This window comes from Centropristis striata, chromosome 3, assembly GCF_030273125.1.
Source record: "Centropristis striata isolate RG_2023a ecotype Rhode Island chromosome 3, C.striata_1.0, whole genome shotgun sequence".
NCBI lineage: Eukaryota > Metazoa > Chordata > Actinopteri > Perciformes > Serranidae > Centropristis > Centropristis striata.
The window spans coordinates 14,737,358-14,748,002 of NC_081519.1; the positions used below are offsets into that span (position 1 = coordinate 14,737,358).

Below are 10,645 nucleotides of genomic sequence, written 5' to 3' on the forward strand. Positions count from 1 at the left end.
TTTCTATGTAGCTTACTGTAACATCAGCCTTCCCTCACAGATTGAGCAGTGACAGAACGCAGGCAGGACGTGACATCATGTTGCAGAGAGACCTGAGTGTAGCTGCCGCTCTTCTGCTGCTGCTCTTTGTCCAATGTCTTCATGGCTCGGCTCTCCCTGCTGTATCCTCCTATGAGTTCACAGCCTACAGGATGCAGCAGTACAACTTGGTGCAGCAGAAGTATGGTAAGTTCAGACAGTTACACTTTAACATCCAGAGGTGGGAAGTAATTGTGCACATTAACTCAAGCTCTGTACTTAAAGAGACAGTTGATATGAGGAACTTATCAGTCATGTACCTACAGAAGATGGCAGTTTGGAGAAGCAAGTATGACTACTGGAAAAAACTAAGTTATGTACTGCTGTGGACAGGGGCAGCAAACTATATTTTAGTTACAGTTTTGAGGTACTTGAGTGTATCATCCATTTTATAGTGTTCTACCCCACCATAACTTCAGACATAAATATTAGCCTTTTTTACTCCACTATAATCAATCAATCAATCAGACTTTATTTGTATAGCACTTTTCATACAAGAGAGATGCAACACAAAGCGCTTTACATAAAAAAGAAAGGAGAAAATATTATTGATAATAAAAAGATAACTAAACATAGAAACAAACAATTATTTAATTATCTTAAATAATTAAGTATTAGAGTAGTAACTAGAGCATGACAAAATATATATATAGAAATAGACTAACAAATAGTAGCAAATAAATAAATAAAAGAGAAGATGTAATAACACTAAGATGCATGAGCAGAACAATCTCTAAATCACTACATTTATCTGACGCTGTTGTTTATGTTTTGCTGATAATAGCCTACTGTGCTTAAGTAGGATTTTGAATGCAGGACTTGCAACTTCAGTGGAGTGTTTTACATGTTTTTACACATTTAGCATGAATAGCTAAGATTGTGAGAGATTTTGAATACAGTTGGTAACCAGTGGTACATAATAAGCAATTCAAGAAGGGTTTAAACATGGCCACCACAGGCTTAAGACATTTGTGTTATCCTTTAAGGACAATGGAGTGTCAGCTAGACATGAGGGTGTTGAATGTGACAGTCTTAATGGACAGATTGAAAATAATATTTAAAAAATGTAAACTATAAAAAGTAAAAGCATCCATGATCTCTTTCTATTCAGAGCGCATAGTGTTACATATACACAGGAAATGTCAAATGATTGTGACAATGTGATTTCGTCTTGACAGATAAAGTGTATATCTTCTCAAAACTTTATTAATCGATTTCTTCCAAACATATCATAATGAAAATGAAACCACAATTAACAGAGGATTGTGTCTGAAAACACTTTTTTTTCCAACTTTATGAGTGACCGTGTAGTTGGATAATTAGTATAGATGCACTAACATGTAAGCAGCAGGATGTATAGGTATATATCCTATAGTAGTAGTATATATAAGTAGTAAAAAGTATCTCAGAAGTACAGTAATTGAGTAAATGTTGTAATTGCTTTCCTTAACCCTCTGGAGTCACCAAAAAGCGCCAAAGCATGACTTCTTCATCACATCCAGACTAGAAAACAAAGCAGCGTGGAGCCCTACTGTAAATTTACCTCTAAAATTCTGTCTGTAAACTCCATGAGGCCAGTTTCAGTTTGATGATGATATACCAAGTAACACTGGAGACAATATATTTTGTATAAAATGATAGAACTGGATGTAACCCTCTTATATTTGCAACTTTTGTTCACATTTGCAACCTTTGCAATTCTTTATTGAGCATGATAGTGTTTTGAAAGTTTAAAAAAAAATTCAAAATCTCATTTTATGTTGGACTAAAGGACTAAAAAAGACACAAGAAGGCACAAAATGACTAAAAAAAGACACAAAATGACCAAAAAAAGACACAAAATTACAAAACAAAAAGACACAAAATGACCAAAAAAGACACAATTTTTACACTAAATATAGAAGACACAAATAAAATACAGTCACACTAGAATAAAAACCAGAGTTGGATGACAGGATCACACACAATCACAAGATCACATTTATGTTGGTTTTTCTTTGTTTCTTTTTGGTTCAAAATATTGATCCAGTAAGTCAAAATAAAAAAATCAATCAATCAACCAACATGGCATGTAAACATTTTTTTAAGTGGTGTATACAGGCAGGATGAAAAGGATTCAAAAATGGACGAAAAAGCCCAAGACTCCATGGAGTTAAGAACAGGACATTTAGAAAGCTTGGGTTTAGTCTTTTATTTGTCTGTTGAGGTTGCCGTGGAGCCATCGTGGTGGCAGAAGCCCGCTCAGCGGACGAGCCGGTGCTGACCCGTCGCTGTGTCATCATGAAGGTGCAGGACTTCACCACAGAGAAATACCTTGAGGCCCAGAGACAAAATGCTGCTGCCATCCTGATCCTGCTGCCCAAAAATATCTCCAGTATCCCCCACGACACTATACAGGTAACAAGCTTTTAACAAACAGCTTTCTTTGCTGCAGGACATGCTGCAAGGCAACAAGGAAAGTGATTCAGCATCTTTTCTGATCCACAGACAGTTGCAGAATATAATATCGTATATCTTAGTGCTCCGGGGTATTAGGTAACAGCTTGCTGATGTCTTATGATCACCAGACTACAGAGCATAATACATTTGCTGTATGTGCTAACAGAAAGATCTCTTTTCCCCTCGCAGTCCTTCATGATGAGTGAGAATGAGGCCTTGCTGAAGGAGACCCTCATGCCTGTGTATGTGGCGCCTGAGGATGAACAGCTGCTTTACATGTATGAGGAGGTGAAGCAGGCTGCAGCCACCCGGACCTCATCTATATTCATCAGAGGTGAGAGGAGCGAGAGGATATTACATAGTATTGTAAGCTGAAAATTAAAGCTTGACTGATAGGGATTTTTGATCTCAAGTTTAAAGGGATAAAATTCACAGAATTCCCAATAAGATGGCCAATATAATACATTTTTGAGCTGGAATGAAAATAGACCTTTTCTATGGGTCGTGCACCAATTGTGCACCTATATGAGTCTGTAAAGGTACTCAGAAGGCTGCTTTTTTAAACAAATAGCTTTATTGAAGAATGTTTAAATTGATTTTACATTATTATGCATTTTTCATACAGTGTATTACAATGGTAACCAATTATAGAAATGAAAACTGAGAAAATAAAAGCAAAATAAATAGCTAAATATACAGTAATGCATGTTTAGTATCAGTTAATGGCTGACCGTTTAAATAGAGAATTAATTTTTTTAAAAGGCTAAATAAACACAAGTACTCTATGTTCAGTATCAGCCAATGCTGACAATTAAACAATTATAATAATTTTAAAAAGGCTAATTAAACACAACTACTATATGTTCAATATCAGCCAATTGCTGACAATTAAAAAACTAGTAATAAAAAATAGCTAAATAATCATCAGTACTGTATGTTAAGTACTATTCATTTGCTGACCATTTAAAAAAGTATAATAATAAGAAATAGTTAAATAAACATCATTACTATATGTTAAGTATCAGTCAATTGCTAACCATTTAAATAAATAATACACAAACAAAATAAAATAAACAGATAATCCCATTACTAAATCACAACAGATTGATACTGATATGTCTGTAGTGGGGCATTATTGGGTAATAAAATTGGACAATCAATAATTCGGTCAGGCTTTACTGAAAAACAATGCAACAAATGTATACTGATTTTTATTTTTTATTTTTTTTTCGTCAGTCCTTCGAAGCATGGTCACAGCTACAGCCTTTCAGATCTTAGTGAGCAACAACGTTCCCATTAAGAGCTTCTCTGACAACACCATCGTCACACTGGAGGTGAGTATGTAACAAGGCAGAACAGAGCTGTTACAACCTTCGATTGACTTCATAAATTCAGTCAGACCTGATCAGTCTGGCTTGTGATTGGTCCTCAGTTGTGCACTATATAACTGGTGATGTATGTCTCAGGGAGTGCTTCCTGGAACAGGAGAGGATGCACCCACTATCGTCATCACCGCCCACTATGATTCCTACGGGCTGGCACCAGTGAGTCACATATATATGATGGAACACAATTTCAGCACTTGCAGTATAATCTGATGTTCATGCACATGTTTGTGTTTGTGTATAACACAGTGGTTGTCATATGGAGCAGATTCTAATGGCAGCGGGGTCACCATCCTGCTGGAGCTGGCACGTCTCTTCCAGAAGCTTTATAGCAGCCCGAGGACCAGACCACCGTGAGTTACAACAACCCGCCAAATAGGGACCTTTTAACAAAACATGTACTATTTGTTCAACTTGCTAAATATTATTGATAAAGCACCTTTTATAGAAAACATGCAGCCTAAAGTGATTCACAGAACCAAATTGAAATAAATGAATGCAAATAAAAACAAAGACAAACAATAACAAATACAATTTTGCAAGACTATTATTTACATCAATAAAACAAAACAAAAGAAAAACAATAAAATAAAAGTCAGTAGATTAAAAACAACAACATTAGGGATAGAAATAATTTAAAAGCCAATTATTAAAACTAACATTACTGGTTGCGTCCTATACTCAAGGGAGCTGTAAACTTTCACCGTGTGTTATGGTAGATACTGCTTATTTTTTCTCTCTCTCTCTTTTTTTTTTAAAACTCGCTATAGATATAATTTAATGTTTTCCCTGACTGGAGGCGGAAAGTACAATTTTCTCGGCACAAGGAGATGGATTGAAGAGAATCTGGACCACGCTGGTGAGTTGTTCTTTAAGTGTTTTTTGGGCGTTTGGGCTTTGGAACCTACACAGTCAACCCAGTTTGATTTATTTCTTCCAAACTTTTTCTCTCCAGAGTCCAGCCTGCTGCATGACAATGTGGCTTTTGTTCTGTGTTTGGATACACTGGCCAACAGTGATGAACTGTACATGCACGTGTCCCGCCCTCCTAAACCAGACACTCCCATGCACTCGTTCATTCAACAGCTGGAGGAGGTAACAAGCTTCAGGATCATTCTTGCAACATTTCAACCTTTTGAACAAAAAGAAAAAGAAAAGAAAAAGATTGTGAGAACAGTGACATAATGAACTGTCAGGGAAACATATTGGCCCATCACAGGCACTCAAATCATAATCCTCATGAGTAGGTTGGTTTCTATTGGTTGATAGATATAACAGGGTGGAAAAATTTGAGCTAAATTAGCATTAGCTCTGTGAGTGATCCGAACGTGGCCAACCTTCTACACATAAACACACCTATTTTACTACTAATATTTTCATACATTCTGTTGATCAAACTACTTTTTAAAAAAATATAATTTACCCCAACATGGTGGAACATTCAGAGAGTGACAAATAGATTAACATGAAACATGTGTAAATAAATGTTTTACAGATTGTAAAAATATGAAATATTAGGAGGCAGTTTATGAGGACAGAAATATTGCTGCATAACTGGAATACATTTTTACTGCTAGATCCAAAAAAGCCTTTCTGAGTTTTCATGGACCTAAATGTGTGATCACTCTTCCAGGTGGTGTCCTCCAGATTTCCCTGGGTGAAGCTGGGATTGGTCCATAAAAAGATCAATCTTGTGGAGTCCACAGTGGCGTGGGAGCATGAGCGCTACAGTCTGCGCAGGATACCAAGTTTCACTCTGTCACATGTGGAAGACCCCAAATCTGAGCTGCGTGGCTCCATGCTTGACACCATGTAGGATTTTTATGTCTTTAAAGGCTTTTTTACTACAAGATGATATTAGAAGATGATGCAAAGCGACACATCACTGTTGTATTTGTGTCTTTTCACAGGTCACTAGTGGACTTCAGGAAAATGAAGCGTAACGGCGTCATCATAGCAGAAGCACTGGCACGTTACATGTACAATCTGTCTGACAAGGTGATTAAATGCATGAAAACAGAATCTCTGTATCCAAATACATAAACTGTGGTTTCATCTTTCGTCATCATTTAATGGTTGATTAATGTTTATTATCTTCAAAAAGGGTTCACCAAAAGATGTGCAGGTTTTCAAGGGGCAATTGGTGAGTTCCTGGTTATTTTGGTCAATATGCAAAGACAAGTGCTGACCTCTGGTGTTCATTTATAGCCATTGCAGAGGGAAGGCTTGTGTCTGTATCATAACTATAGCTTGTTCATTTATGGATTGGGAGCATTTAAATAAAACAATTTATTTAGATATTTTAAGATAATAAAGTGTGGAAAGCTTGATGTCAACGTTATTAAAATATTAATTTCCTTTGCTATTTGAGAAAGCAGTGAATATCAGTATTTTCATGGGTAAAAAATTGTGACTCCTTGACATACATTTATATGATTGCACATAAGATGTTTTCCTACATTTTCTTTCTGTCTAAATCTAAATTCTTGATTCAGGACTTTCACGATGGTCGTATGTCCAGCCTGATGTCCTTCCTGACGTCTGTCCCTCGGGCCGCCCAACTGCTGGATAAGGAACCCGGTCACATCCAGCTGGTTAACTCACTCGAGCACGAGTTCAAAAGTTACCTGCAGCAAGTTCACAAACACACTTTCAGACAGGACAAGAGGTAAAAAGTATTAGAAGAAAACAATGTCAATGCAATGTCTTACCAATGCTGCAAGAAATGGAGCAATGTCACTCCTGATTCACTAAATTTCCTCTTACAGGGACCCTGATATGACCTTTTTTGATCAAATGAACCAACCAGTAGTGATGTACAGGTAAATATATGTGTTCATATACATTGTGTGCAATAGAGTAATTTCAATGAGACACTTGAACACTGATACTTTCTCTTCCAGAGTGAAGCCTGCAGCTTTTGATCTCTTTCTCGGTGGCTGCATTGCTGCTTATTTAGGGATTGTTTACTACACCATCCAGGTTTGTTAATGAACCCTTTCATATCATCCATTTGTATTGTTTTGCATAGCACCTTGAATGATATCTTGTGCTTTTAACATATAGGTAGACAACACTTGATGTATCTGCTTTGTTTTCTCACAGCATCTGTCTGTTCTCTGTTACAGAATTGTGGTTATCTCTACGCAAAGCTGAAAGCAGCAGTGAAATCTAAGCATGAGTAAATCAGACTGTGAATACTGAGTCTGCGACGAAGGCTTTGAAGTCTGCATTGCACATACTGGACTTCTGCCTCACTGGCTATGCAGAACATGAAAGCAATGCAACAAGAATCTTCTCGGACTGATCATATGCACGACTTATAAAGTGTGCTTCTGCTTTGAAATGTATATTGTTTTCATAAACCCACTGCACTGTAAACTATTTCTTATATAAACTGACTGGAATTTATTGTCTGGAGGAGTTTTAAAGCAAACAAAGTTAATAAAAGAGTTTGGGATTTTGCCTCGGGTCAAAGTATACTGAAGAGGGGTGCACAAACTACAGATTGGATTTGATTTGAGCACCAGTGAAGGTCGTTGTTGCCACATCATTACTATGATTCCCCATGTCCTCGGCTCTGCCTCTGTTGACATGGATTTGACTGGGCTTAACGTGGCTGTCAAACAAGGCCCAGCCACTGCAGCGAGATGAACAGCCAGTTCCTGTCACAGATAACTCAGTGAGAGCAGTGGAGACACAAAGGCACCCTACAGCGCCTGGTGAATTATTGATGCTCATGTGGCATGCTGACAGTGAATAGAGGTGACCCTGGGTGGTGGTGGTGTTGGTGGTGGTGGGAGATTCTGAGAAATCCCATCCCTTCTCTGGTTTGATCATGTTCTGCAGATCCGATAAGACCTATTCTGTTTTTACAATGAGGTGACTAAACAGCTGCTAGCTGAGCCTTACAGTGTTTGAGATCAGTTGTGGTGAGTTCATGAGGGCCCCCTGGGAGGGAAGTAGGTCATGGACAGTGACCCCAGGTATGTGTGTCTCTGCAGGGGGCCCGGGGCTTAGGAGGATTAGTCGCTGAGTGCTCAGGTAGCACAAAGAGTTGTTCTGGTTCAGCAAGGAGGCTCTTAACTTAACCTGCCTCTACTTCCAACATATACAATAGATTAATCACATTAGCTACAACTTAAACAAAGTTTTCACAGGCTAAATGTTCGCAGAGGAATCCGAGCAGGATTTATTGCTACTGATGCATGCACAAATACTATATTGTGATGCATTAAACACAGAAAGTGTAATATATACAGGCAAAGCACAACCCAGCAACCATTTAAACCTGAAAAAAGTATGCATAATAGGGAATTTTGCAGCAAAAAGTGGAGGTGAAAGAATAACAGATGCATAAGTATGAGGGGAAGGGAGGAGCCAGCAGGTGACAGGGGAGGAGAAGGATGCTCACGACTTTCAGGCACACTGTGGAGGGAAGCAGTGGAAAATAAGTGAGACAATAAGTGAAGATGGCTCCCCAGCTGTACCTCACTATGTACAAAGAGCAGTTTGCTTCTCCTGGCAGAACGATACGAGAACCGCTTCGACCCACCTCTGCACACCGCAGGAACAACCCCCAGCCCCGGCCGGTAAGAGGAACAGCCACATGGACTGCATGGGTTTATAGGGACAAAGTGATTATTAATATTTGTGCAAAGACATGTTGATTTTCTTTAGAAAAAATGCAATGCAGTTGTAGTCATTCAATCAATGTAATTTAGCAAATACTGGGACTAAAGTTATTTAAAAGTGAAGGTGCATTTCAGGTGACAAAGACTAATTGGGTCACTTATTATTGGCACTCTCTTTATTGTTCTTCATTTAGCCCGACTAAGGTGTCTTACACTAATTAGTGGCTGGTTGTTTACATTTCCCTGTGCTTGGTGAAAGCTGTATAACATCTATTATTCAGTACTTCCTGTATGCCTATTTATCTATCAAGACATGGAGTAAACAGAGCGAAGAAGATAGTACAGTCACCCGACTGTAAAGGCAGAATAAAATCAAAATACTTAATTTACAGATTTCAGTTTATTATAATGTATAATACAACAAGAAAAAACAAAATGGCATTTTTAACCTGAATGCTTTTTATATTCTGAGTACTGAGATACCACAATAATCTGCGGGAAAGGTTATTCATTGAGAAAATAGGGGGAAAAGGGGGGTGGGGGGTGGGAGAGAGAGAGAGAGAGAGAGAGAGAGAGAGACTACATGTGCCGTATTAGCCATTAAATGTGAGATTCTGTGTTCGGTAAATGGATGAAGATAAAGACAGATGATCAATCTGGAGGCCAGTGAAGTAGACAGTGATATCCAGTTACTTCTTCCCCTTATCTTCTGGTATTTGTATCCCTTGTGTTTCCAGGACTTTCTGTTTCCGCGGAGTCTCCAGTCCAACTACAGGTCAAACTGCACACCACCACACAACTCGCCCCCTGTGGACACTGGCCGCCCTCTCTTCCCCCCTGTCAGACATTTATCATTCCACAGCCCAGTTACGACTTGTTCAAATAACTACCTGAACACAGTGGACGCAGGCAAACCAAACCACATGCCCCCTGTCAACCCATCCGCAGCACAAGCTCTGCCCTCTGCTGGCGGACTGCAGAAACTACAGCCATCTTCTGGCGTTGGATTTCAGCTCCATGCAGCTTTGAAGAACCCAGAGAGGTAGCAACTATCTATCAAATCTACAGTCCAAAGATGAGTCTAAATATTGATTCTAATTGATGTTCTTTGTATTAGATTGGATTATCAGATGAATCATTCTCCACTTTCAGCTTCAAAACTCAGATGATAGAGCATGACCTTTGACCTTTTCTTCCACCTTTAAACCCTGGATATGTTGCTGAGCATTATTGAGTGACAAAATGTTTTAACAGCAAACATGGAGGTGCTCCGCTTCGAACACGACCCCAAACCAGCCACCCTCTCCCAGCTCAACACCACTATGTGCGGACACAATACCGGAGGTCTAGTAGCAGCCAGGATTATAGGTGCAAACTTTGTTCGACAAAGATAAAATGTCTTAGTGTGCCATAAAGAAGAGCCAGTGAGGTCTAATTTTTACTCTCTTTCTCAACAGCGGCTGCTACAGCTGCTTCCAGGTGGTGAAGCCCTACCAGGCTGGACACTACATCATCCACCCAGAGTTTGTGTCTGAGTGCCTTCGTTAGGACTATTACAGCACCGGTTTCTAAAGTGGGGACTGGGGACCTGCACAGGTCCTTGAGGGGATTGTTAACTTCACTATTGTTTAATTCTCCACTAATTAACCCAGCAAGAAAAGGTGTAAGAATGAATAATGTAACTGTAGGCTGCACTCTAGTCACCACTATTATCTCCCTACATACAGCGCGGCCATTTTTTACAATTCAGTACTTCAGTACTTCAGTAATCAGCAGCAAAGATCTCCCCATAAGGGGCTTGTGGTGATCAAATAGAATGAAGCGCTGTGGCCTTATGTGTATTTGTCTGTGGCACTAAATTCTATTCTTCTATTAGAGAGATTATTTTCTATATTTGATACACATATTAAAACAGAAATTGTACTGCAAACAGTGAAACTTTACTCAGGGGTATTACAGCCGTATGGTGATTATTATAGGTCATTTCTCATGATACCATACAGCAGATAAAAATATACCACTACACTGCATAGCACCATGGATGTATTACTGAATGGGCGGACCAGGCAAAAGCCCAGTATCAACCAGGGAGAGAGAGAGGGACTCAAA

The 10,645-nt window shown here is 38.9% G+C and overlaps 1 protein-coding gene across 1 annotated transcript; it reads left to right on the forward strand.

The window, feature by feature from the left end:
- The first annotated feature begins 77 nt into the window (after nt 1-77).
- Nucleotides 78-7,325, forward strand: zgc:109965 (Nicalin-1-like). The gene is made up of 15 exons (XM_059329901.1): nt 78-225; nt 2,285-2,475; nt 2,707-2,851; nt 3,754-3,851; nt 3,984-4,061; nt 4,152-4,255; nt 4,673-4,761; nt 4,858-4,997; nt 5,536-5,714; nt 5,813-5,900; nt 6,007-6,045; nt 6,398-6,570; nt 6,671-6,724; nt 6,806-6,884; nt 7,031-7,325. Exons 1-15 carry the CDS (start codon nt 78-80, stop codon nt 7,085-7,087), a joined length of 1,662 nt encoding a protein of 553 aa, XP_059185884.1. The 3' UTR covers nt 7,088-7,325.
- Nucleotides 7,326-10,645: the final 3,320 nt, after the last annotated feature.